General features: G+C 42.3%; 4 protein-coding genes across 8 annotated transcripts; 2 read left to right on the top strand and 2 right to left on the bottom strand.

Annotated features, from left to right (window-relative positions):
* Positions 1-4,614: 4,614 nt before the first annotated feature.
* LOC135496750 (uncharacterized) lies at positions 4,615-5,726 on the top strand. The gene is made up of 2 exons (XM_064786234.1): positions 4,615-4,756; positions 4,915-5,726. The coding sequence occupies exons 1-2, from the start codon at positions 4,615-4,617 to the stop codon at positions 5,724-5,726; spliced, it is 954 nt and encodes a 317-aa protein (XP_064642304.1).
* Positions 5,727-5,799: 73 nt separating this feature from the next.
* On the bottom strand, positions 5,800-9,039 carry LOC135484100 (betaine--homocysteine S-methyltransferase 1-like). The gene is made up of 7 exons (XM_064765215.1): positions 8,848-9,039; positions 8,523-8,713; positions 8,000-8,194; positions 7,716-7,827; positions 7,353-7,534; positions 6,843-6,924; positions 5,800-6,537 (listed from the first exon to the last, which is right to left on the bottom strand). The coding sequence occupies exons 1-7, from the start codon at positions 8,861-8,863 to the stop codon at positions 6,248-6,250; spliced, it is 1,068 nt and encodes a 355-aa protein (XP_064621285.1). The 5' UTR covers positions 8,864-9,039; the 3' UTR covers positions 5,800-6,247.
* A 2,051-nt stretch (positions 9,040-11,090) lies between these two features.
* On the bottom strand, positions 11,091-26,185 carry LOC135484106 (sorting nexin-25-like). 4 transcript variants are annotated; one of them, XM_064765257.1, is made up of 21 exons: positions 26,136-26,185; positions 20,030-20,253; positions 19,421-19,578; positions 18,689-18,820; positions 18,195-18,373; positions 17,730-17,916; positions 17,317-17,390; positions 17,027-17,103; positions 16,480-16,596; positions 16,250-16,341; positions 15,941-15,980; positions 15,542-15,661; positions 14,971-15,300; positions 14,625-14,765; positions 14,348-14,512; positions 13,913-14,026; positions 13,526-13,659; positions 13,141-13,188; positions 12,739-12,885; positions 12,020-12,302; positions 11,091-11,532 (listed from the first exon to the last, which is right to left on the bottom strand). In XM_064765257.1, exons 2-21 carry the CDS (start codon positions 20,243-20,245, stop codon positions 11,437-11,439), a joined length of 2,850 nt encoding a protein of 949 aa, XP_064621327.1. In that variant the 5' UTR covers positions 20,246-20,253; positions 26,136-26,185; the 3' UTR covers positions 11,091-11,436. The 4 variants fall into 4 exon arrangements, with proteins under 4 accessions (XP_064621327.1, XP_064621299.1, XP_064621317.1 ...); XM_064765229.1 differs by lacking the exon at positions 26,136-26,185 and adding an exon at positions 20,708-20,837; XM_064765247.1 differs by lacking the exon at positions 26,136-26,185 and adding an exon at positions 20,598-20,651.
* On the top strand, positions 21,077-27,062 carry LOC135484144 (radical S-adenosyl methionine domain-containing protein 1, mitochondrial-like). 2 transcript variants are annotated; one of them, XM_064765319.1, is made up of 14 exons: positions 21,077-21,131; positions 22,210-22,262; positions 22,537-22,643; positions 22,798-22,930; positions 23,213-23,258; positions 23,556-23,617; positions 23,944-24,049; positions 24,230-24,325; positions 24,703-24,753; positions 25,088-25,141; positions 25,302-25,516; positions 25,712-25,766; positions 26,177-26,283; positions 26,729-27,062. In XM_064765319.1, exons 1-14 carry the CDS (start codon positions 21,123-21,125, stop codon positions 26,871-26,873), a joined length of 1,239 nt encoding a protein of 412 aa, XP_064621389.1. In that variant the 5' UTR covers positions 21,077-21,122; the 3' UTR covers positions 26,874-27,062. The 2 variants fall into 2 exon arrangements, with proteins under 2 accessions (XP_064621389.1, XP_064621380.1); XM_064765310.1 differs by lacking the exon at positions 21,077-21,131 and adding an exon at positions 21,354-21,532.
* The last annotated feature ends 267 nt before the right edge of the window (positions 27,063-27,329 follow it).

The raw sequence follows: 27,329 nt of genomic DNA, 5'->3' as shown, positions 1-27,329 counted from the left end.
ATATGGCCTAAAAAGTTGGCTTGGGTGTACCACGTGATCCGAGAGAGCGCTGTCCCACCGCATGTCGTTCGAGACGGGCGGTGTCTTTGATGTTGAAACCAGTGACCCAACCCTTGTATAGAAAGACTCTGATTACAGCATGAGAGCCTTGACGGCTCAGCGCCAAGAGTGTTTGACTTTGGATCGGCTTGTCACGGGTTCGACTCCCGGTGAATCTGCCGCAGTTATTTTTCATCATCATCATCATCATAGGTATTCCGCTTATTTAACCGAGTCGATTTTTGCGGGTTCCGTTTCTTGATTTAACTTGAAAACATGTGCGTGCGGGCACCACTGACTTGCCTTAATCTCAAACACAAAAAGGGTGGGAACTGTGCAATGTATTTACAATGTTCATAATAACAGTTTATTTGCGTACATACTACTCCGTCCTTATACTATCACTACACCTCGGCAAACTTTCCTGGCTCGTTTGCCCAGTGCCTGTCCAGTCTCGCTTTGAAACAATCTATTGACGTCGCCATCACCACACTCTCTGGAAGGCTATTCAAATCCTTTGGAATTCTAACCATGAACGCATTCTTTCTTTGCAGTGTCATTGGCCTCGTTACCAGCAGTTTTCTGCTGTTGCCCTGGTATTGTATCTATCATTCACATGATGATATGGCGCCAGGAGGGGAGAGCTCTTTTCAAACAGATTGTATGTGAGGATCATGTCACCTCTCCTCCTCCTGTGCGCCAGTGAGAACATGTCTAAACTCCTTAGCCGCTGGCTGTAGGTCAGTGTTGACATTCCCTTTATCATCTTTGTAAAACGTTGTTGGACTTTCTCGACTTTCATTATGTGTTTGACTTTCGTACTGTTCCAGATTGGGGCCGCATACTCTAATATGGATCTAGCCATGGAGGCAAATAAGAGTTTTCCAGTCCTCGAATCTAGGTGCCTTAGCGTCCTTTTGATAGTGAAGGATACCCTGGTTGCGCTTGCACAGATTCGGGCAATATGCTCCTCTGGGTCCAGGCTTACCGATGTGGTATAGCCAAGGTCCTTGACTGAGTTTTACGGCACGATCTCTTCGTAGCATATCCGGTATTTAAATGCTGGCGCCCCTCTCCCCAGACGTAGCAACTGACATTTGGATGGGTTGAAATCCATCTCCCAATGTCTTCCCCATCGGCACTGGACGAAATGCGATATTTAAGCACCATTAAGTTTGACTTAAAAATGCTGAAAGGTGTTTCTATCTTCACGTGAAGACAGTCTAAGTCTCTCTGCAAGGACTCACAGTCCTCAACAGATTTGATTTCCCTGTACAACTTCACATCATCAGCGAAAAGCATAAGCGTGTTCCAAATACCAGCCGGAATGTCGTTTACAAATATAACAAACAGAAGTGGTCCAAGCACACTGCCCTGAGGCACCCCGCTGACTACTGGAGACTCTCTCGACCTCCCATTTCCTATTTCCACAAATTGTGACCGGCTCTCTAGGAAACAGCGAATCCACCTTACACACTGATCGTTTACCCCCAGGCTCTTCACTTTTGATAATAGTCTACTATGAGGCACATAGTCGAATGCCTTCTTAAAATCCAAGAATAAGACATCGACGCACCCCCCCCCGCCCTATCTAGGATAGCTGACCAATCTTCGTTACATTTTAGTAAATTGTCCACGGTGGACTTACCAGGTACAAAACCATACTGGGATTCTGTGAGTTTCTGGCCTTTTTGTAAGTAATCCATTATCGAGTCTCGTATTATAGCCTCCATTACCTTGCACACAACCGATGTTAGGCTTACTGGCCGGTAGTTACCCACCAGATACTTATGGTCCTTTTTATGTATGGGGGCTATCCGGGCCTTCTTCCAATCCTGTGGTATCTGACCATTTAACAGCGATTTGTTGAAAAGGGCCGCTAGTGGTGGAGCTAGCTCGTGAGCAAGCTCTTTCAAAACTCTTGGGGACATCAAATCAGGGCCAGGGGCTTTGTCAGGCTTCAGCTCCCTCAACTTCTTTTCTACTTGCTCGGTCTTTATGACAATGTTAGCCTGGGTGTCGTCACTATCGGTACTCTCATCCTCAAAATGTGATTCCACCTTGAAAACACTGCTGAAGAATTTGTTGAACTTCTCCGCCTTTTCATAATCATCGGTCACCACCTTGCCATTTACCTTAAGGTCAGGAATTTTACTCTTGGACTTACATTTCTTTCGCACAATCTCCAGAACCGATTCGGGTTTCTCCTGGAATCGAGAGCAATCCTTGCTTCATGCTGTTTGACCGCCTCCCTCGTAGCTTTCCTAGCCTCTCTCCTTGCTGATTGGTACCCTATGTAGTCTTGTCCTTCTCGAGTTCTCAGGTATCTTGCAAACGCCTCTTTCTTTTTACGGACTTTCTTGAGAGCATCTGGGTTTGCCCACAGTGGCTTTTTCTTGGCTCTGGGTTTGCCTCTTACTGGAGTAAATCTGGTCTCTATTTCAAAGATTTTATTTTTAATCTCAGTCCAAGCTTTGTCAACGTCACACCTCAATACACAGTCCAATAACATCTCCCCGTTCACATTTAGGCGCATTTTTTCAAAGTCAGCCCTGATGTCATAGTTCAGAGATTTTTGACGTCCCAAGGTCTGACCCCCGTCTTGTCTACCTATGACTTTGTCCCCCACCTTCAGAGTGACACACAGTACCACATGGTCACTTTCCCCCAGATGTGGAAGGTATTCGATATCGTCCACTAGTCCATCATCATCTCTCGTTAGTATTAAGTCAAACAGACTTGGCCTATGCCCGGTTCCCGCGTGGGCTTGTCCACATGCTGCGTCAAATAGTTTTGAAGGAAAAAATTTAAGAAGATAGTGGATGGGTCAGTAACGGCCTTATTACTCTGGAGCAGATTCCAGTCAACACCCGGCAAATTAAAGTCACCCATAATGATTAGCTCCTTGGAACGTGGTGTATACCTGTAACATGTGTCTCAAGTGATTTATCAGCGCATCATTATCTGCCTTGTTATTCCCAGGGCTCCTGTAGATTAGACCATACCTCGTGCCCCCCGCTGTATCTACCCAAATACTGTCTCTATAGGAAACTTGTGGTGTTACACGCGCCACACCAAGGTTATCTTTGTAGTAGAGAGCCAGACCCCTGCTCCCCCGGCACAATACCTCAAAACTTGAATACCCTTCTAGTTGAATTTCCACACTTTGGGCAGGTTCCCTAGAATTTTTTGGCACAACTTCAACCACACCTACCACTTCTGGCAGCTGCTCACTACAGGTTAACTCAAGTTCGCTCATTTTGTTTGTAAGCTGGTCCGCGTTTGTGAAAATACATTTCATAGATGACCTAATGTTGATGTCCTTTTTTTCCCCCTCTTGGGGGCCCTGACGAAAGGGCCGCTTTATAATTTGACCATCCCTGATCACCAAATCAGATTCCCCATTCTTTTCGGAAGAGGCTACAGATCCAGGACAGATTGCCGCGAAAATTTATAAATAGTTTGGGAAGCTGGCTTGACATCCTGACAAATCCGGCCATCGATCACTCGATATGTGGCCTCGATATGTTTACTCCCTCAATCAGAAAAATGCGTAAGGAGTAGGCCCTGTTTGCAAGAGGATGCTGCAAGAGGATGTTATAAGTTTCCCGAACTATTTATAAATTTTCGCGGCAATCTGTCCTGGACCTGCTTCTCTAGTCTCTTCCATTCTTTTCTCTTTCTTTTATCTGTTGACGTAGGGCCTTGTACCGCTCTCTGTCCTCTTTCGGCCTGTCTATAGAGAACCTGATGTCTTGGTCGACATTCTGCCTTTTCATTGACTCAATAAAGATGTCTCTCTGCATTTGGTTTTGCAATACTAGTTTTATCATCCTTCTCTTATCATTTTCCCACTTTCCTATCCTGAAAAAGGTTTTTCTTTTTTTCTTCTTCCTTATCTTGTTATCTAATCATCCATGTACAAGATGTCAACATTTTCATTATTATCATTATCATACCCCGCATCCAAACTTTTCAAACTGCAGCATAGATCTATACTGATTCCGGGCGTTCGAGTACTACCGAGGATGGTTCGAATCGGCAGCTGGTATTTTCGAGGATGCATCGGGGCAAAAAAGTATTAGTGTCGGACCGTGACTTTTCCAATCAGAATTAGTCAAAGGGCATCCTGAGCTTCAGGCTTTCTTCATATCGAGAGGCGTGAGAGGATATTGAAAGCCACAGGTGCCTTGATGGTTACGCCAAGCAACTCCAATAGTCAGTAGTCACACGCTCGAGCGCTATCTGATGTATACAATAGGTACGTGTATAAGTTTTCCCGATCGTTGCATGTTAGTTCAGGCTATAAGTCCACTGGGTTTGTCATATGAGAATACATGAACTATGAGGTAGATGTATTGTTTCGATCATCGCAAGTCTGCCTAACATTTCAACATTGTTTTGAACAACTCAGCCCAGCAGTCTTCGCAGGCTACGACGTCGCAAGTGATACAACGCTCTGTTGCGATCTGACGTCACCCAACAAGAAGTCGAGTCCGGACTTGCCTGACGGAATTCTTCGCTGTTCAAAGTGAAGGGCTTTCTTGGAAAAACTTCAATTTTATTTTTATCAGCATGACATGCACGAGATGCGAGTCGTCTTCAGGACGACAAGGTCACAGTGTGTTGGGCATCATCCTCATAGTCGGAGCTGCTGTGGCCTTCTTTATCACAGCTATATTTAATGGGGCTGCATCATCATTTGGAAAAGATTTGGGTACGTAGGCTAGCATTGTGAATAATATCAATGTTGATTGACAAACTGAACAGCGATTTATTTCAAATCATTTAATAGGCTGTTATCAAGGCGAGCTTAACTTGGCCTATATAGAGATCCTATACCATCGATGGAAATATTCTCTGCTTCCATTTCAGGGCTTTTCCTCAACTCAACGGCTGATATCTCCGACATCTACAGCCTTGATATTACACCAGCAGGCTGGGTCTTCAGCATCTGGGGCCTCATCTACCTCTGGCAAGCCATCTTCCTGGTCTACGGCATAGCTTCGATCTTTCGCAAGGGAGAAGATGGCTACCTCTACCGAACTCCAGCTGTCGTCCCAATCCAAGTTTACCTTCTCTACATCATCAACATGATTCTCAACCTCACCTGGATCTTCTTCTGGGACCGAGAAATGATGATTACTGGCCTCGTGGTAATTTCAATGATGGTATTCACCGTCCACCTGATGTTATTTTGCTCCTACAGAGACTTTAACGCGGTGGCGCTGGAGCTGAAGCAGTGGGGTTGGGACCGAGAAATTTGGTTGGTGAGGATCCTTGTCCACAACGCGTGGGCGTTTTACTGTGGATGGATCAGTGTCGCAACACTTCTTAATTTCTCGATAGTCTTGGCGTACCGCGGACCAGTCTCAGTGGAGGACGCCTGCACTGCGTCTCTCGGTGTCCTCACTGTCGAACTCGTTCTGTATTTCTGCATCGAGACTTTCGTGTATGACAGATACTTGCGTTACCAGTTCAGCCAATACATCCCAGTGCTCCTTGCTTTGATTGGTGGACTGACCAAAAACTGGGACTCGACAAGTAGGAATTCACTTTTCACAGCAGCGTTGTTGGGCATAGCTGGTGTTCTTTCGATTGCTAAGGTTGTGATTATGGTCGTGAGGCACAGGAGGTCGCCCCTACCTGAACAGAGGGAAAGCCAAACCGAACAACCTGCCGCCTGATAGGAGTAGAAAATAGGGCCTACAGAAAAATTGTATTATACCTAAAGAAGAAAATAAAGGACAAAACGAAGAGTAAAAAAAAGTCGAAGATTCTGTCAGTTTATTTTCAGCTTCACATGTATATGCGATAATTTCAGCTGGTTCTTATTGCATTTCGGATATATACTAGTACTATACATCTATCGAAGGAACTGACGAACATCACTTACAGAAGTGCTTTCTACGTACGAACAATTGTCACGTCGCCGTCTGAACGATGGCAAACAAATGAAAAATGTAGGTTATTGACAGCGGGCTACTAACATTTCCTGCAAATTGTGGTCCCGGAATGTGGTCAGATATACAATGACATTCAAGGGAAGAAAATTCCTTTTTCCTAACAACACGGACATGTATACATTCATGTGGAGGCCAACGGTTTTGGCAAATCTAGTCCGATCACACGTCATTGTAAATGACAGAGCAGGGGTATCTGAGGTACCGTCTATATGATAAGACTTGGTATGTGATCACCGACGTTTTCACTTTTTGTTCATGCCTCCCTCAATCTGATCCCTGATGGACATATCGTACGTGACAACTCCACGCTTTTTGTCCCCGAAGTGAGTATGCAGTTCCATCTTTGGCGCATACCTGCTTCCAGCTGGTTTCTTCCCGACTGTCTCCGCCATGGTCCGAAGTGTGTGCGCGGAGCCCCCGCAGCACAGACCAACGTACTTGACACCGATGTCCATGCATTCCTTGGTGAAGTTCTCCACCCCAGTTCGCCCGACAAACCATTCGTCAAGGTCGATTGGAAAAGCCCGAGTACCTGAAAAAGAACGCACCTCGTAGTTAAGATCAAACAAAGGAAAAGGTGAGCCGACACACTGTACTGACAAACGTACTTCCAAAACAAGAACCTACCATTAACTTCTGGCAATGGTTGGGGGGGGGGGGGGCGCTTTATGCTTTACGGATTGACGATACTGCGCTTCTATTGGAGAGCTGTTGTCTTTCCCTTGTATGCTTACCCAAGCTATTGCCCTTGTGTGCTTACCCGAGCTATTGCCCTTGTGTGCTTACCCGAGCTATTGCCTGCAGGCACGATGAGCTTTACTGAATAAAATGCATTACCTGTGTCGTGTCCTTTGAGTGACTGCATGGTTGGGTGCTCAGCATCACAGCGGTATGGTACTGGAAGACAGGCAATGTGGCCCTGCAGTCAAAATTTTAAAAAAATAATGCAAATAATCCGCGACAAAAGACACAAGAGCATTGCTACAACACTGTTCAATTCCAAACTAATGGATATCTGATGTTATTTAATTTCTCCGTGTCACGCATCACCATCAGCTTCATCATGCATGTCATGTCGACTCGGAGGTAGCTGGCACGTCCATTTTTAGTCCGCCTCCTTCTCCATACAGGTTCCCTTCTTTTAACTCATCAATTTAAATGACATATTTGGGGTCAGTAGACCCGTTCCTTTTATAGTTTTAGATGGACTGAATATAATGTATATCTACGGTAGACTTGAGGTTTATAAGTCTAATAGGACTGTTTTCGAGCTCAGGACTCTCACTTTGTGAGATAAGACATAATGCATCATCCCTCATATGGCGTAATCAAGTAACAATAACCCACCTTGCAGACCTTCCTGACCTCTCTAATCATCGGTAAAATTGTCTGGGGCCCACGAATACAGTTGAGGCCGACAACGTCCGCCCCTTGCTCCTCCAACAAGCGACAAGCCTCGACCATTGGCATGGACTGGGACAGGACGTTATCGGTAATCGACGGCGCACAGGTCATAACTGCTGGCTTCCCTGAAAAGGTGTCGATCAGTGATGTTAACGTGTGTTTGAGGAACCCTTTGGTCTCGACATTAGGGCGAATTGGGATGGTTATTTAAACCAGACAGGTGGGGCCAGCACCTAACAACTAACGTTAGAGTGAATGCGAGGAAGAAGCAAAACTAGAAGGAGGAGAAGAAATAGAAATGATTACCTCGTCCATTCTTTAGGATAGCTTCCAGTGCCATCTTTGCTTCGCCGTATTCAAAGAATGTTTCCCCCAGTATGTAGTCAGCACCTGCTTCGACAGCCCATTCAACTTGTTGCTGGAAGCAAGAATGTGACGAATGTCATATCTCTTTAAGGGATTAATTGGGCATATCATTGATAAGATGCAAGTCAAAGAAACATACAGAAGTAGAGGGCAGGAATACCCTGTCAACTTGGGACTTCTTTATTAATCAGTGGCACGGTTTAGCATTATTCCATTCCACTCACCTCCATACCCTGGCGGGTGTCCTCCCATGTCGACTCATCATTCGGATTGTAGTAGGTCGAGTTACAAATGTTCCCAGCCATCAGTGTACCCGTCTCGTCAGCCACCTCCTTGGCGAGGCGTAGAGCCTCCCGGTTCATCTCCTCTACACGATCTTGCCAACCGATCAGACGCATCTTCTCTCGGTTTCCATAATACTGAAAAATTTGTAGAAGGTTCTGCAGGTGATACAATAATGTAAAGACAGGCAACTCCACAGATGGAAGAAAGCCCGGTTTCTAAAAATGATTTACGTCCGGAAAATCACTGATCTGACGTCGGCTGAGCCACACCCTGAACTTGAGGCCAACTCTCGGCACGAACGACCGAGCTCAGTAACTTGTGCGAGTGGAGGAGCATACGACAGTCAGGGAATCTAGAGGTTGGGGTATTGACCTGCACGTGATATATCTATGAGGCCCTAAAACCAACGGAAACGAAAGCACTCAGGCTCGAAGCACCATGTCTTTTGAAAAGCTTCCTTACCGTGAAAGCAAGAACGACATCGCTGCCGGCGTGGACAAACTCCTCGTGCATGTTCTTGACGAGATGGGGGTGTTCCAGTACGACCTCCGGCGTGTAAGGTCCGGCGGTGAGGTAGCCCCTTCTTTCAAACTCGAAAAGGTAGCCTTCCGCGACAATGACGTATTCGCCATCATTCAGACGCTCCAATAGACCTGCAATAGTCCATTACATGGTTTATGCCTACACGATTACATAACATTATTTAGGGAATTTACACGTTTCCAAAGACTCCTCAAATTGAATATATTGTTTATTTATGTTGTTACATATGTTTTAAAGCACAAACCTTTCACTTTCGGCATGGTTCGTCCGCAATGGGCCCGTCCTGGTGTGATGTATGAAATTAAATAATTTACACAATTGTGATGATAATACAAATTACTCTCATTTTTTATGTCCCTCTCCTGAACTCGGTCGAGCCGGTTAAATCCAGTTGATATCAGTGTAATCTTGAGGTTAATAAGATTGCTGCCCAGGCCTCAATCGGCTATCATCCTTCCACTTCTAGATGACAACTGTACAAAAATCACAGACCCAGAAATGCACCGAAAGCAGTTTGATGATTTGGTTAGGCCTTGGAGTAATTATCTTGTCAAGATAATTACTCCAAGGTTAGGCCTACATGTACTTAAAATATTGAGTTGAGAGCTGAGCGTCAACAAGGACTGATATTGGACGATTGTGATGTAAGTAGGTGAAAGCCCGTGACCCCAGGGGAAACCTGCGCTGTCGAAGAGAGTCGCCCTCTATCACATGAACGTACCCCCCGGCGTACCCTCAAAAACATGACGCCCTAACGCTACACGGTAGAAAAAAAGGGGAATTTATTGATAACTATAGGATATATTATTGGGGTCTGGGAACACATCGTATTGTGTATTGATGCACCAAAGGAGGAAATCGACGGGATGAGAGGAGCACACGGCTGTCACTGGTGTCGGAGATCGAGTGCTTTATTTTGTATTCACTTAGGTCAGTGAATCCATTGCCATGAACCCACGGCCTGATTCGGACATCAATTTCTCGTTATCAAGTCGGTGGCCTCGCCTTTTTGAACCTGCAACCGGTTTTAATATCGCCAGGACAGGAACCAGATTTTATCAATACTATTCTCGTCCAATCTTATCGTTTATTGATTTATCTGATCTATCATTGTGTAGTGGCTTTCTAAAAATATCAACTTGAGCTGAGCCTCACAAACTGGGACATTATAAACAATATAAAGCTACACTGTGTGGATGAGAGTCGCCCTCTCTCCCATTACTATACCTGGACCAACCGAAAATGGAACCAGGGTCCATCAGCCGCTGATGTTTCCACGGGACCACTCAGATCCAGGTCGACTATGCCACTCTCTCTACTACCCTACACGCATTCTGAGCTATTGAGAGGTACTCCGATCCGTCCGCTGCCTCCCACCGGGGTATACTGCAAATAGGCTACAATCATGAGATATATTAATCTCTGTCCTTGGATAAAGCATATTTTCCTCTTGTTGAGACACTTGCCTTGCCCTAGTTTATCACTGTCCGTGGCATTTCTCTCCTGGTTGTGATAAATGCCTTGCCGTAAGTTGATATCCGCCAGTGGTTTCTCCAGGTTGCGGCACTCGCCATGTTCCAGTTGATCACCAGGGTCATTGATCGAATAGTTAAGTGTCACAACCAGAAGAAACATACCAGGAACAGAGATGAACTAGAGTACATAGAGGGTCATAACTAGGAGGGCCGGTGATCAACCAAGGCAAGGTTAGTGTCACAACCAGGAAACAACAAGGAATGGTGATCAATCAGGGCAAGCGCAGCGTCACATCCAGGAGTGATATCAGGGACAGTGATCAACTAGGACAGAATAGTGGCACAACCAGGAAACAACAAGGACTGGTGATCAACCAGGGTGAGCACAGCGTTCCAACCAAGAGATATCAGGGATTGTTCCACTAGGACCAGGATAGTGTCACAACCAGGAAACAACAAGGACTGGTGATCAACCAGGGTGAGCACAGCGTTCCAACCAAGAGATATCAGGGATTGTTCCACTAGGACCAGGATAGTGTCACAACCAGGAAACAACAAGGACTGGTGATCAACCAGGGTGAGCACAGCGTTCCAACCAAGAGATATCAGGGATTGTTCCACTAGGACCAGGATACTGTCACAACCAGGAAACACGCAAGGAGTGGTGATCAACAAAGGCAATGCAAGGGCAAGAGTCACAACAAGTGCCAGTGATCTCCCAGGGCAAGGCATATCTCAACCAAGAGATACATCTCAGGGATAGTAGTCAACAGGGCAAGGCAAGTGTCGCAACAGGACAGCCCGACTACCCGAGACTGGGTGTTTGATTCCAGTTGACAGGGGCAGTCTGATGAACAAGATCGTGCCAATACCTATTTCACCAATTGTGGTGCTTATCAGGTTCTTGTTTCCACCCCTTTGAGTTGTGGAAAAAACTTTCTCCACCATTCAATTGAGACAACGCATTATTTGTGTAATGAATTGAAGAATCTTTATTCTATCATGATACACGTATTAGCGATGGCACTAAGTCAACAACCTGTGACCAAGTTGATAAGCCATCAAATGCAGCATTCCTTAAAAATACAGTATTATATACAAAAATATATTCATCTATGCATTATTTACAATCTTATCACATCCACTGACACACAAACACACACATGGCCTTGAAATGATCCTTACGACTAATTTTATGTTTCCTTCCATTATTCTGTCTATGATCAACAATTCATAAATGCAGCTGTTTCATTACCATTCCACAACCCCTGTTTTACAAGAAGCTTTAATTTTCCATCACATTTTCTTCCAACATTAATGGCAGTTCCATTTCGTACCACACTTTGCATCAGTGGCTGTCACACTATCATTCCATACTCCCCCTGCTGTAATGGCTGCGGGAGAGAGTCAGCAACTTCAGGACAAATCTCCAGGAGAAGGACCTCAAGAATCACCTGGGGACAAAATAAAAGAATCATCAAAATATACAACAACTCTGCATATTACAAACGTTCATTGTGATAGCTTAGGATACCAGCTATTTGTTATTGTTTGGAATAATATAAAAGATGATATACCAGATGGCACACCAGCAGAAAATACACAAAAAGGTGTATTTTTTGGCCAATTTATCTGTAGGTTTTTCCTTCCTTCTTCATGAATACCATTGGTGGCTGTGATTTAGTGCCTGAGGGCTGAGGGCTAGTGGTCAAGAGGTTCCTGGTTCTATCATAAGTCCAGTCAGGTCATTTGCCTTACTGCTAGGTGAATAAACGGACAAATGCTCTGGTTGTAACAACATTTAAGCAGCTTATCTACCAAGGTTAAAAAGTCAGGTGATAACAGCCCCCCTCATTGATATCTGACAATAAAACTCGACTTTAACCTTAATCTTTTGCTGGGGCCAGATATTTCTCATTTCAGTTTTACATCTCTACTTACATAGAATAGATGTTTGTTCAGTCTTACATCCTGCAATGACTCGAACATCTTTATGGCACCTTGCTTGGCGTTTTTCTCGCCTATTAAATTCTTCAGGAAATCTGGATTATTTTCTAAAAATATCTGCTTGGCCATCATCCTTGTCCTCATCTTCTCTTCATCACTGTGTGGAGGACCCCACTCCGCCAGTTTCCCATTTGGCCACATAGAATCCCTTAAATTGTGGATGTAGTAGATGAGCATCGGCTCGGAAAATATCCAGTCAACGGTCTCACGAATTTGCCTGAAATCAATATAAATGTTCTGAGTAAGGTTCTTTCAAAAAGTTCTTGTATCCACCAAGGACTTTAGTATACTCAGAAACAACATGTAACATTATGCTCCAAATGCTTCATAGACAAATGTTTGCGCAGCTTCAGAAATTGGGTGATAAGAATAAGACTAGCAAATGCTTTTATCTAAAACTCCATGTACATTAACACTAGGCCTTTCTGTACAACATCGAAGTAAAAGCATTTGCTAGACTTTATTCATATTGATCAGCCATTGTCATATGTGTGAAATATTTCATAATGGAAACATGATACTAATAAGATTAACAGTACAACAATGTCAGTCATCATGACCTTAACTTGAGAATAAAGTAACAATTTAACCCACTACATCTGACCAATGAAAGGTATTTGTGATTAGAATGCACCTCAAATGATGATATTCACCTGTTGATAGTCCTCCCAGATGTGACCTGGACGAATGATATAAAGGACTTCCTAACCCACTTGAAGATGCCTTTCAATTCAAACACCTCACTTATAAGACCATAGAGAGGGCCTGCTATCGAGTCTTTGTCACTGTCATCCTTCGTGCTGAAAGACAACAACATTATCTTGTAGGTTACTTTTAATGATGATGTAGTCGAATGGTCCCAGGCTGTTGGAACTACCTCAATGATAGCACTTCTTCTGCAACAGCTCATTCCATTACAATGCAGGTTGATGAAATCATTCATTAAATCAAGTCTGCCACTTGGGCCTTAGTTGTGAGCGATCTTAGCCAAATTGCATTGGAGTAGAGGCAACATTTAGTCATCAATTAGACTCTGACACACTGTTTAGGCTTACCTATCATCATCCAGGAAGAGCAACTCATCATCAGCATCCGCTGTTTGACTAAAATGAAAAAATTAAAGACATACAGTATACTTGTTGAATACAAACAATGCATATAAATACAGACTGGCCCAAAAAACAATTAACCATACTTCCAGCAGACCCACGCACTAAAGAAACCGTCGAGAAGAAAAATGAGATTTAGACATTTGCTTCGCTCCAGCCGTTTAAGCTCAAGAGCCTATTTTGTGAAGCCATGTCGCATGTAACTTTCACAAGTGTCCCTGGGCCACCAGTAAGTACAAACGGTATATTTCTTTAAAAGTTAAAGGCAGACCAAAACTATAGGTCTACTAACTCGTCAGATCTGCACGGATTGTCCTTTCTCTGTGCTCACCTTTTCAAGACACTAGGTAGAGAGAAAACCTTCTTGTTTTCAACTGGAACAGCCTGCTTTAGATGCTGGGGACTTGGACTAAGGAATTCATATACAGCTTCATTCTGAGCAAGTCTCTCATCTTTTAGCACCGTCTGCAATAGCAAGCAGGACTGTATTCTAGTTGCATAGCCTCAGAACTCATCAGGCAACGAAAGAGTCCCCCAAATTATTACCCCCACTGTACTGCACTACTTTTCATTGCGTAAAGTGAGTATTTCTAACAATCCAGAAACTTCTGTGTGAACATCAGGTTGCATATGGCTACTATAGGCCCATTTATGTTAGACTGGCCATGCGTGCCAAAAAAACACCCCATTGGTTCGATGGATGTCCATCAATTCTTACATTCATATAATCTTGTAATGTCTCTTTTGCTTTATCCAGGAATGTCTTGTCTATCGCTTTGATCCTGAACTTGCTGACAGATGGTAAAACCCTCTTCGCTAACCAAGGACTGATCTGGAATGCGCAATGATATTCACAAATGATGACACAAAAAAGATTGGGTCACAACCTATTTCCATGGGCAAGGTAATTATGACATGATTTCTGCCTGAAGGGGAGCCAGATCTTCTAAAAGACCAAAACAACTGATACATGTAGCACTCTTTTAAGGAATTTTATGATCTGTGGTTTAAATTATCAACTATTTAACCTGCTTTGTTAAAAGGGCGATCTTTGAGTCAAAGACTGATGGGCACCTTGACATACAAAGAAAACCTAGGCAGGAAAAGAGATTTGTTGAAGAGAATCATGATGAATCTATGATTGGGTACTCACCTGGCTAAGGTTTTCATTCAGCTTGCGGAAGTCAGCGAGGTTTCTTGAGATGACCCATCCATGAGTACCACCAGGCTGCGATGCTGCTTCCTCAAATGATTTCCCCAACAAGTGGACAATAAGGAGGAAAGAGACCATCGGCCCCTCACTGCCTTCTTGAGATACCTGGAGAGAAGTGAATGAAGAGGATAAACAGTCTAGTACTCGAAGTTTGAATTTTAAGCACTCAAAAGTTTAAAAAGCTACCCTGATTGATGAGGTCGCTTTCAATACTTACATCACCATTTTGTAGAACAGCCTGCCATTTGCCAACATTATCACACCACATACTTGTCCTATCAATATGGAACTCCAAGTTTTGTTTCTCAATCTTTAACATCTCCATCTCCTTTTCAATGTCCTCTTGAAGTTTCAACCGCTGAAGAAAAGATAATATTGAATCAAAGTGTTTGTGAAGATGTTATAAAGTTGGTATATTTGCACTCGCCTGCATTTATCAAAACAACCAATTTACAGTTCTTCCACTTTAGATAAAACACCCTAACACCTAACACCTCCTTTTTTCCCAGAGCTCCTGTATCTGTCATTATAAAGACCCCAGTGTATACTGATAGGAAACTCACCTTGGAGTCTGAGCGTTGATGGGACTGCCTCAGTGCATCGAGGGCCCGCCCTTTATTTTCCAACTTCTCGTCAAGGGCAATCAACTTCCTTCTGGCATACTCGGACTGTCCCGCAATGAATGCACCATCTGTTGTAGACATGGACTTTGTTCGTATCAACTTGCTCAATTTTCCTGCAGGACCGTCGGAGGAATCTTTTTCATCTATCGCTGCCTCTTCCATGACTCCTGCATAGGAGTGGTAGACATCACTCACGATAAACGAGGGGTAATGGTGCTCTTCTAACTCTTGGTAAATTTGGGACTGAGCACCGAAAAATGCCTCGGGCCCCTGAAAACAGATATTAATCAAATGAGCACTACTGCTGAGGGGGTTCATAGCAAGACTTTGGTCAAAAGGAGGCAGAACTGAGGTAAGCCTTTGCCTGATGGTGGACCAAACCGCACCTCATATTTTGCAGGAGTGCTGATTTCTCCAGGCCTGCAAGGTACGGGTTGACAAGGAGGAACCAATGATGGCAGCCCAATTCGTAGCCCTCACGTGGCTAAAGACATGACAATAGATTAGTTACCTTGTCACCAATCATGAAGCCCTCCATTGCCTTGATGACACTCCTGCTCACTTTGACAACACTACTTGGACTTGAGACATACATCTGGAAGATTTCACTGGCCAGCTGATGCCATCGACTCTGTAATATTAGTATACGAATAGCTATGTAAATTAGAAGCCTTCAGACAACAAAGGGAAGGTCCTGTCAAAATATCTTGTGGTTACCTTCCTAGAAAAGCAACTTTTCAAATTTCTTTCGCGGACACTGATTTTAGAGTGGAGGGTGTAACTCAGCTGGTACAACACATTTACTGATTGCCTGGGCAGACATTGAGAACTTCTGAGTATTTGAGTGCATATTAACTATCACACATTATATGATCCCTACTGACTATTTGCACAAAAGAAATCAAGTTACCTTGTCAGTATGCCTGAAGTTTTCCACAGCTAACCAGAAACTGGAATGATATCAAAACAAATTTTATATGCACGAGTCCATATGGCATAACCACGTACCAATGGAAACTTAAGAAGTCCTACATACAGGAGACACTTTAGATAACATAGTTCCTCAAACATTTCACTGCAGCATCTTCACTGACCACTTTCTGCCTGTCCAGACAGTAGTTCTGAGTTGTGAGTGGGTTATATCTGAAAACCTTTGGAGAAAATGTTGAACATCGCTGTTATTGTCTCATGCATGTTCCAGACAATATGATTATCTTACCCAAGAAGTGAATGTTTGTCATCTTTCTTCAAATACTTCATGAAGTAGTTCCTTGGTTTGGGGTTCTCCATGATCACTTGGAAAGACAGCACCTACAAGTGACAATATGATATTTTAACAAAGTCCACAAATATCAAATAATGTAAAATATGCCTTGATGAGGAAAGGGGAAGAATGTTAAGGGCGATGACCTCTTGGAGGTTAGGGGCATAAAGAGAAACAGAACTTGCCTTTTTTCCTGGTATCTTTTCCGCTTGCTCCTTCTCTCCATCTTCCCCATATCCTTGATAGTCTGGACCACCCAACAGTCGGATCCTCTTCTCACAGTGTACCTTACACACTGTCAGCTGGAACAATAGTTAAACACTTTTGATATGTTGCAACCAAAAAGCAGTTTTTACTTGATCTTGCGAACAGATTCAATCAGCCTAGTTCCATAACAGGAGGTGATGTTGGAGAGCACAGTGGCACAGTGGACAAGTGTCTATGTAGTGACAGGGAGGTCGAGGGATCAAGGCTTGACCAGTTCCACTCACTCTCAACTGGCCTGAAATGGCCATTTGTGCTCCTAGGTCTCTGCAGATATGTTTCTTGAACAGGAATGACTTCAAAGTGCTTCGAGACTGTTGAACAGTATCAACAGTACAAAGCTCTATACAGATGTACAGGAACAAACATTTCATTTCTACTCCAGTGACTGTGCAACCTGACTTAGTACCCTCACTCTGATAGGACACAAGTTTGACCGCAGCCTTCAACATATCATCGTACACTCACCTGATTAATGTACTTTTTAAGGTCCCTTGCTTTCAATAGGTGACCCTTTGTAGTGCCTTTAGCTGCAGGACTTTTCCCTGAAGGCAAATCAAACAGAATATTTGAACTCTCCATGTATATTATGATATCCATGCAACCATGTACAGATTAACCTATACTTGATCCAATCAACATCCATTTTGCAATACACATGTGTATTGTTTTAAAGTTGGGCGAACGTAACTTTCACACAATGTTAAGCATATTTGGGTCATGCCGGAAGATGAGATGTACATGAGACAAGATCTTACCAGCATCTATTCCTTTCTCCTTTTTAAGATTGTTGATTGTTGCAGCCTGCATCACCTCTGACATTATATAGTATCTAGTTAAAGAAAGAAATGAAAGAAAGTGTTCAGGAATAAAGTAGTGATCAGTCCATATGAATGCGAGGCTCACATCTTTTGATCCTCTCCATGTCTCCCAAAGCCCTGTTTGAAGCCTGGGACACCAACTACATGTATTGTGTTGATCTTTTGGCTCAGGGAAAGGGATAAACTGAGCATTCTAAATATACATTCATTCTTGTGATGCCTTGTTTACCTTGGAATGGAAATTCATTAGAACCTCTCCTCAACCAAATATCTAAACAACATCAAGAATGAAGACAATCACAAGTTCAACAACTGTTTTGTAAATAATATTATGTTATTATGTATGTTACCTGATTTGTTTCAAGTGCTCAATATCCTGACAAGCCCTGATCATCTTGACGAAATCCTCATAGCTGGCTGCATGGGAATACGTCCGCTGATGCTCTGCGGCAAGTTTTTCTCGATAGTCAAAAAAATCAAATATTTTCTGGTTGATGTAGTCCGGGTCACACATCAAGTCAATGATGGGTTTCATCACTAGAAAACAAGGACAGGTGATTAAGCAAACTTATTATACTAAAAGAAGAAAATGTGTTTTTCATCCAGTCTTTCTCAGTGTTTCTACCTCTTTAGAAAACTTCTTAATTTTCAGTACATAAATGTACAGCTTTGGAAGCAGAATTATATGGATGGTCTGACCTTGTTATTAGATCTGGGTATCAGCTAAATGGCACTCAGAAATAACTGCATCACTAACTTTTCAGATCCAACTAGATCCTTCAACAGCTTGGATGTGCTGACAAAAATCAACCTACCTCTGCATGCAAGAATCTCCCGCAGTAATTCTCTGGAAGCTTTACACATGGCATACTCTTTGGGTAACACATGGAGAAGGAGCACCTCGGAAACCTTCCTCACAAAGGTGAGTTCTTTTTCCTCACTGACAAGCCAAGGATGAAGGAGAAATTTGGGTCGAGGTCCAGAACCTTTTGGCCTGCAAAGTGTGATTGTTTTGAAAAGTTGAGCTGCAATACATTAGTACTAGAGGTATCCCTTGAAATGGTTGCAATCATTATTCCTTAGTCTAGATTGTTGGTCATTTATAAATTGGGCTAAATTTTCACTAAAAACGTTTTGACTGTGCATTGTTTTCAAAACTAGACGGGACTGTATAGCTCCCTAGTTTAGCAACCCTCCCCTCCCCCCCAAAAAAAAGTTCAAACCAGACAGACTTTCCCGCGTAAGGCTTCAGAAATTTGACATCTTTAAGGCAAGAAATCTCAGTAAAGTAGAACCTTGGTTAAAATACCTGATCGCAGCATCCTTTATCTCTTGAAAATGTTGGCATAGTTTGTTGACAATATCCTGCGACATGACAGTCACCAAGTCAACCTTGCCAAGCCTTAGAGACACATTGCCAATTACTTTCCAAATGTCAGCTCTGTAAAAACAAAACACAAAATATATGATAAACTGTTGGTTACAGAATGTACATATATGAAATAATTATAGAAAATAATAGTGGAACAAATTTCCCCAAAACCAAGAGAGAGATCGCAACCAGTAGTTTTTTTTTTTTTTTTTTTTTTTTTTTTTTTTTTTTTTTGGAAACGTAGTTTTGTGATGCTGCTGTGTCCAATGGTAAGACCGTTGTGACTGACTGGGACGTCAAATCAGAAAAAATATCGTTGGATTGTCCTTACGTCTTGACGTCTCAACCCTGTTGGTGAGTCGTCGTCGGTTGGATGTCCCTGTGGCGTCACCAATGGTGGTTGTGACGTCCCGGTCTTGACTGGTGTGGTTGTCAAGAGTAATTCCGGGCAGTAGGGTGTGCGCGGGAATGACATGCTGTCGTCATTCTGGGGCGGGAAATAAGCAACAGGGTTTAAGTGTGCTCTGAAAACGGTTTCGGTACAAAGGTGACCTCATCAGTTATGCTAATGGACTAAACGGAATGCGGCAGGTAGTGTGGCCAGTAGTTTTCGAAAGAAGCTTCAACCTTGGTCACAGTAATGGACTTCAGATTTGGAAATGTACTTACTCCATACTTTGCATAACCTTCTGGTCCTTGCCGATTTCATCATACCACGAATGGACGTAATCTCGAACTACTAGGTCTTGTACCTCTTTGATGGCCTCATCAAGATTGTGCGATATAACAACCTTTGTTTTGTCAAAGTCCAAAGATTGTTTTTTCTCCTGAAAAGTATGCTAAAGTGTTGTGATTTTGAAATAATCATGAAACTATAATTACGTGTGTAAACAAAATGTGCTTAGTCTGAAATCTTTTGAAACCTATTTTTGATACCCCACACAGAACTCAAAACATGCAAATGATTTGTTTTGCGCCGTTTGAGCCAAAGAGTAGTATCATTCTTGCAACAACTGAATAAATTTGGTACTCAAAATGGTACACTCTCATAGTTTTGCTGCATTTTGCCCCCAAAAATGTTCTTTACCAGAAAACTAGTATTCCTATCTCCTTTGGAGTTGAAAACCGAGTCACAATTTTGGTGTAAGATGGTTTAAAGGTTGCAAGCTGATTCCGTTTATATGTTGGGGCCAAATAATTCAGGTTAAGGTTGCAAGTAGCCAAAGATCTGATTGGATCGTCCGGACTTTTCAAGTCCTCCTATAGCTGTTGACTTACAATCATTTTCATAGCAAGAGACTTTGTGACACTTGGTGACCTAATCGCTTGTGGTTTATGCTGTTTGCTTTCAAGGGCCATCGATGCTCCAATGACAACTCCTAGAGAAGTGGTCAACAAGCAGATGGTCAAATGGACAGATGTTGTCAGCCAACCAACGGCATAGAGACTCGAAACCACACCCACTCCAATGGAAATGACCATTAGTAAATCCATTCTTTGCTCTGGAAAGAAGCAAACATCAAATTCTGAAGGTGCATTGGTCGGGGAGCAGTAGAAGACCTAACAATTAAACATCTGGGTTCAATATACAAAGCTGACACATCACCAAAGTTTGTGAGGGGCTGAGTTTCGTCCAATAATAGATATGTTTACACACAAATGGCACTGCATTGCAGGTACACGTCAACTCAACGGGTCAATTGTCGGACGTCAGTTCGCCAAGAAAACCAAAGGAATCGAAGGATTCATTGAACTCATCAACATACCATTAGTTTTCAATGAAGTTCAACTGTATTCCTAGATACATCAGTTTGGTATGTAGACAGTAAGATTACAATTAACTCACGTTAAAGTTTGAGTTCCGGGGAGGTAGTTGTCAGAAGTTTAGGGGCGCAATGATCTAGCTTATAGCGAGCAATTAGGAAACTAAAATTTCAGTGATGGACGTATATTTACCGTAATAGTTGCAAGTATTTGGCATTTTAGAGTCATATTTCGTGTTATAATTGTAATAACTACGTTGTAAACATAATGCTCAAAATTGATTCATGAAAAAGGCAGTAGGGCAGTAGGGTGTACAGAGTGCATTGCATTTTAGAGTTCAATTTTTTCGCATAGGCGCCTAACCTCCAGGCTCCACTGGCTCTAGCACTGGCTCCAGCACGAGGTGGCGCTTCTGAATAAAAATCCCCCAGCTGCGCAAGTTTTCACCACACCAGCAACACCTGGGTGAGATGAGTTGGTCACTCACCTCTCCATAGGGTGTAAAGGGTTAAAATATATCAGGAGTGGGCCTTGATGTCTTTGTAGGCTGACCACTGCAGTATCAAACTGCGAAAAGATTTAGGATCTGATGTTTCTGTGATGTTTTATGCCCATGGTTTGCATTCTGAAACACTTAAATAAATCCATTTTGAGTCTAGTAACCAGAATCAGTCAATCAACTTACACTTCCTTTGCACTTGCTTGGTTAATATTACCCTAATCTTTATTTTCATTAATTGATTTTGAGCATAATAATTACAACGTAACATAGGCTTGTTAATCTGAACAATCGAGGTTGAAACTTTGTGATCGGTACGTTTGTCAGATAGCCGTGAGATTCTGTATGAAAATATTTTTAGAAAAAGATGTTGTCGATGGTCCCTGTAAATTGTGCATGTTCGACGTACTTTTTGAGTCAACAACATAGGCCTATTCGCCTATTGGTTGATTCCATTTAGTGAAGTCAGCGAGATGTCACCAAAAAAATGGCTGAGACAAGCCTCACTTTATGTGCATGTGAGTTGTCCAATGATGGCAATGCCCAAGCCTCATTCGTTGTCACTTCCCATGCCCCCGACCCGGCTGTCCCATGTAGGCCCTAGTATTGTCCGTGCATATGCGGCTATGCCGGCGCCTACATGCCTATGCTAGCCTATAGAATATTCACACATCAGAGGCACCTCCTCCACTTACTGCACAGTGTTGTAACTTGTAGGTGTCTTGCACCTGCAAATACACTTACACTACATAGTACATAGGCCTGCGGTGGATCTAAGGTGTCTGCGCCTTATGCACTACAAGTTGCTAGACATTATTTGGGCAATAGAAAAATGTCCTGTCATGTCGTCGCCACAGATGATGTTACCCGTGCAGACTCGCCTTCACTATAGTCCATCCAGTCAGCAGCTACACACTATATACAGTCTGTGTCATAGTTCCTATGTTTTGTCAATCTTTCTGCCAATGACATGACGTCAGTTGTGGTGAACCAGTGATACATGAAGTTCCGATACCATGAGAAGTGACCTAAGGCAGGCAAGGGAAGATGCTGATACTGATAACATGACAATTTGGATATCACTGCTGACATCTATTCTACTTGAATCCAATGTCATCAACTGTCCCATCCCATCTCTAACCTACCTTGTGCGGAAAAGCACGACATTTTTTTGATAGCATATTCTGTATTCCAGTGGCCATATTGTGAGAAAAGATGCACCTATTGCAACTTCAATAAATATATAAGGCGAGTATAAACAGTACTTTAGTCAATAAAACAGTAGATCATAATTATATCAGTAATTCGTAAAGCACTTTCCATAAACAGACAGTCTGTCGATGTCATTTATTAGTTGTTGTCGCATTTGTCTCTTGGCGTGACTAGCTGTCTTTATTCCAAAATTAGGGTTTTTAAAAACCTTTTTCTAGAGAGGGCACTTATCCATCCTTAATCAAGAGGTGGCCTGGTAGTTCTAGTTTAATAGTCCAAATTATCCAATCCTACTTCATGTTTTTTTCAGCAAACAGGTTGATCATGAGCAGATGAAGCGATGTTTGGGAAAGGAAATACAGAGTCTTATTTATCTCAGCGGCATCAAGGAAATCACATCAATATTCTTTGGTGGAGGTGAGCATGTACTTTTCATTCCACAAAGGAAATATCAGTATTAAGGCTGTCTTACTGTTTTCAATAAATGAATTACCTGGCGTGATTTTTTAAACTTTCACTTGTTACGTATAAAGCATTGTTTTACCATGACCTGTTTCATTCATATTTTCAGGCACCCCAAGTTTAGCAGAACCATCCACCCTTGGTCATGTAATAGAAACAGTTGCCAAAGAAGCTACTTTAGCGGACTCTGCCGAGATTACCATGGAAGCCAACCCAACATCAGTGGAAGCTACCAAACTCAGGTTGTCTATCTCAGTCACTTATCAATACATGAAACTTTTAACACTGGTTTTAAAGCGTCTACAGTTGATTGCACTCATGATAAGTAATAACTTGCCTAAAATTGTCCAAAAACTGGTAAAGCTGCTTATTTTATTGAGAACTGTTTAGGAATATTTGACCAAAAGGTTCCAACTAACCAGGATTGGAGTGTGATATAATTTTTTTAAATTCCTCTACATGCATAATTTTGTATCCTGGTAGCTCAGTAACTGTTATTGTTCAGTTGTATGGTTCATTTTCAGGGAATTCAAAGCAGCTGGAATCAACAGGCTGTCATTGGGAATTCAGGTATGCATTTGGCTGTTGAAAGATATCTTTCTCTTAAGAAGGCCTAAATATGAAAACCTGACCCAGTTAGCACTCAAATATGGTGTACTGAGCCTATAGGGATACTTCATAAGGGTTTGGTTGACAATATAAAGGGAACAAGTCTTTTCTCTTGGATTGGATCAGAAAACCTTTGAAGAGGGACATCAGGTGTTTCAGTTATGATTTTGAGCAACTGCTATTAGTATTACATTATCTGATCGAATGGTAGCTCGGTGTCACACGCTCCTCTCTGAAGTAATATGTTCAACTTTCCAGGCATTAAATGACAGAGATCTAAAAATTCTTGGCCGTGAGCATACAGTTCAAGAGGCACTCAGGTGAGAATGCGCAAAAAGTATTGAGCTCCACCTCCTGTTCACTTCAAGTCAAAATCGGAGACACTGAGCTCTTGTTGAGTTTTGTCTCACTGACCATCACATGAATAAACCTCTCTTGCCAGGTAGTTCACTTGGTTTTATGAAACTTATGAAGTTAGTTTACTGGGATATTACATGGGTTTATAATCAGCTGACCACATCCCCTGTTTCTCAGTTTTCAGATTGAATAACCTGACTATGATATACCCTCTCTCTCACCAAAAGAAGAAACTATGATCTGGTCACAACATTCTTGTAAGTCTTGTTCTTGTTTGAATGTTTTGCAGTTGTCTGTCCAAGGCCAAATCACTATTCCCCGGGAAGACATCGTTGGATCTGATATTTGGCCGACCGTTCCAGACACTGGAGTTGTGGCAAGATGAGTTACATAAGGCAAGCTTCAACAGAAGACTTAAGATTTTTACAAATTCAAATATGCAGGATATCTTGAAGTATAGCAACATTTTTCTCAAACAACCTTACCATTTCGTTAGGCACTTGTGGCTTTGCATCTTCGATTTTCTATACAATATCGTTGTTTACAGAATCTTTTCTGAATTTTTAACTTTTCAGACTGCTAATCTTCTGGCAGATGGTCATGTATCACTTTACCAGCTTACACTTGAGAGGGGCACAGCTCTTTTCAAGTCAGTACAGAATGGTGAATTGGTAAGTTGAAGGAAAAATCTAGGCTATTAGGATAACCTTAATGCACACTCAACTTGATCAAGGAAATCAGGACAACCACCAAACACAAACACGTTGTGCATTTCCTCACATGCACAACCTGACCTCTGTAAGTGGATGAAATGATCAATTCTGTCCTGTTGGTAACCCTCGTGGGCCAGGGTGGATTCTGAGGAAATTAACCATTAATTCTGGGAAATTGATGCAAAAAAACACCTCCCCTTGACAGCATCGCCCTACTTTCTCAGACTTCAGGATCTGCCTGTGGTGCAAAATGAGGGAATGACAGTGGTCCTGTGTTCAGCCACGATTTGTACGCAACGTCTTTAATAAGTTATCCTTTATTTCTGTTCTTGTAGACAGTTCCTGATACTGATGTGACTGCGGAAATGTATGAAATGGCTGTACAGGTATGTGATGAGATGAATTGTTATTTATAGAAGGATGTATAGAACAACCGTCTGTTATCGTCTGTTATCAACAACCGTCTGAACAACCGTCTGTTATCGTACTGTCTCTGGGGAAGCAACATCGGTGTCTTTAATGACAAAAGCAATACATGAGCAATATAGAACGAGACGAGATCACATGTATGCAAATTGAAATATCAGAGGGCCACTGGGTGTTGCTAGAGGATGTTGTCAAAGCTTTGTCTAATGTTGGGACGCTTCCGAACTGGAATTTGACCTCTTGGGGCTTATTTCTTTGTTTAGTGCATGCTCTATCCTATGTTCTCTTTTACAGACCCTCAAGAAGTCTGGATTGAAGAGATACGAGGCATCAAATTTTGCAAGAAATGTAAGTACATGTAGTACATGTACATGTATACTGTTCAAGTACATGTAGATGCTGGATTTTGTGATAAGTTAAGGTTTGTTTGGTTTGATCAAAGTTATTGTAGTTTTCTCTTAGATGATGCAAACACTGTTGAAAATATTGTGTTGTGATTGTTTTTCAGGCCTCTGCTGAAAGCAGCCATAACAAATCCTACTGGGAAGGCTCTCAGTATATAGGAGTTGGCCCAGGTGCACATGGGAGGTTTATTGTACAGAGTGAGGGTGGTACAGCTAGAGAGGCAAGGATACAGACTCTTGAACCCAAGTATTGGATGTGGGAGGTGGAAAAGAGAGGGCATGCTACAAGGAAAGCTGTGGAACAGACAAGGCAGGAGGTGTAGGTATATTCTTGGGAGAAACCTGACTTACCATCACTCTATTATAACTGCTTTGTTGTATTCATAAATATCCAAAAACTATTTGCACCCTGGTGACAGGAGGTCAAGCAAGAAATGTTGAGTGACTATACCTGTCACAGTCCTCATATCTAACCTCCCTTTGATATCTTAAATTTATAAAATCTTTATTACAGAATGGAGGAAATACTGATGCTAGGAATGAGGACAAAATCAGGGGTTCCTAACAAGGTATGTGAAGTCATGTCTGCGTCCCTGCCTGGTGTTGCAATCAGCATTGTTACTTCACAGTAGTGGAGGTAAAGAAGAAGAGCTAAGAGGAGCAAAATCAGCGAACTAAGAGCATAAAGTAATAGGTCCAAAAACCTCTCTGAAACCATTATGAGGTGGATCTAGGTTGTGACAATGGGTGATATGAATAAATACTAGCAAATGCTTTTACTCCGGTTTTGTACAGGAAGGCCTAGTGTAAATGTACATGGAGATTTAGATAAAAGCATTTGCTAGTCTTTATTCATATCACCCATTGACTGGAAAATCACTACATGTACAAGGAGTAAATAGAGCCAATGCTTCACAAGCCTTTGAATATCACTCCACCTTGGATCAAGCCATAACGAGTTTACCTATCTTGATTTCAGAGATGGCTAAGGTTTTCTGATGATGTTCCCCTTGCCAAGATATTTGGAGGTCATCCAATGTTGAGTGATTTCATTCAGTTTGGCCTCCTGGAATTCAGCCCGGAAAGGTAAGTGACATACTGACACAGAATCTTATCATATCGTGCTGGAGAATGTCCCTGGGACAGCCTGGAAACAATGACACTTATTGACATCTATAATACATGCATCCCCATGTATATGCATCTACATGTACATGTACACGTATACCCAGGCATGGATATTACTTTCATCGGAAAACAGAGTCATATTTTGTCTGATATTGGGCCATTACGTGTCCCTGTTGCGAAAGTTACCTCAACAAGTTTTGAAAAATGGATATACATGTAAGTTGATGTTGGGTGTTTTGCCGTGACTGATGGAGTACTCGGTAGTCTGGATTCGATTGTTAGAAAAAGCACATAAACATTCTAACACCATTCTACAGTCTCAGTTGTGTCCTTGTTTAGCACTCTACGCAGGAACTCTGCATCCTCAAATTTGAGTTCATAATGTCACATCTTTATTTTTCAGACTTGTTGCAACCGAGCGTGGCCTCAATTTGATCGATAGCCTGATGCCAACAATTATCAACATTCTTCACGATTACAACTGGAAATCACCAAGAAAAGAACTAAGTGATTGTATGGACTCGAAAGAAAAAATTGACACTGGCTGATGAGTGTCGAGTTCATGATTTCTAGTCTGTCCACACAAAATCATCACAGCCGTTGAAGTCTTCCTAAACCTGCTGTGCAATGGGGTGTCTTCTACATGATTGTTTCAGGTCAGTTGTAGGGGATTTTTACAGTCCACCTATACACTGATAATGTGTTGGTTTGACTGTACAATAAAGTTGTTTTTTCCATCCTTGAATTACTTAAGTCATTGCTTTGTTACTGTATATGTTTGCATAGCCAAGGAACTGGGCATTTCTAACAATTTGATGACTGTATACCCCAGTCTTGGCAGTGGATCAATGCATTTTGACCAATTAATAGGGGATAGGGACATTGCAGTCTTAATACTCCAGTTAGTGATGAATGAATGGAATCTCTTGGCCTCCCAAAGACAACATGATATCCTGGCCCAAGAAGAACCACCACAGAATGAGGACATATCCAGGAAAGAAAAT

The sequence above is a fragment of the Lineus longissimus genome, chromosome 1 (genome assembly GCF_910592395.1).
Source record: "Lineus longissimus chromosome 1, tnLinLong1.2, whole genome shotgun sequence".
Classification (NCBI taxonomy): Eukaryota; Metazoa; Nemertea; class Pilidiophora; order Heteronemertea; family Lineidae; genus Lineus; species Lineus longissimus.
Note: the sequence above shows the minus strand (reverse complement) of the source record. Positions and strands in the feature narration are given on the sequence as shown.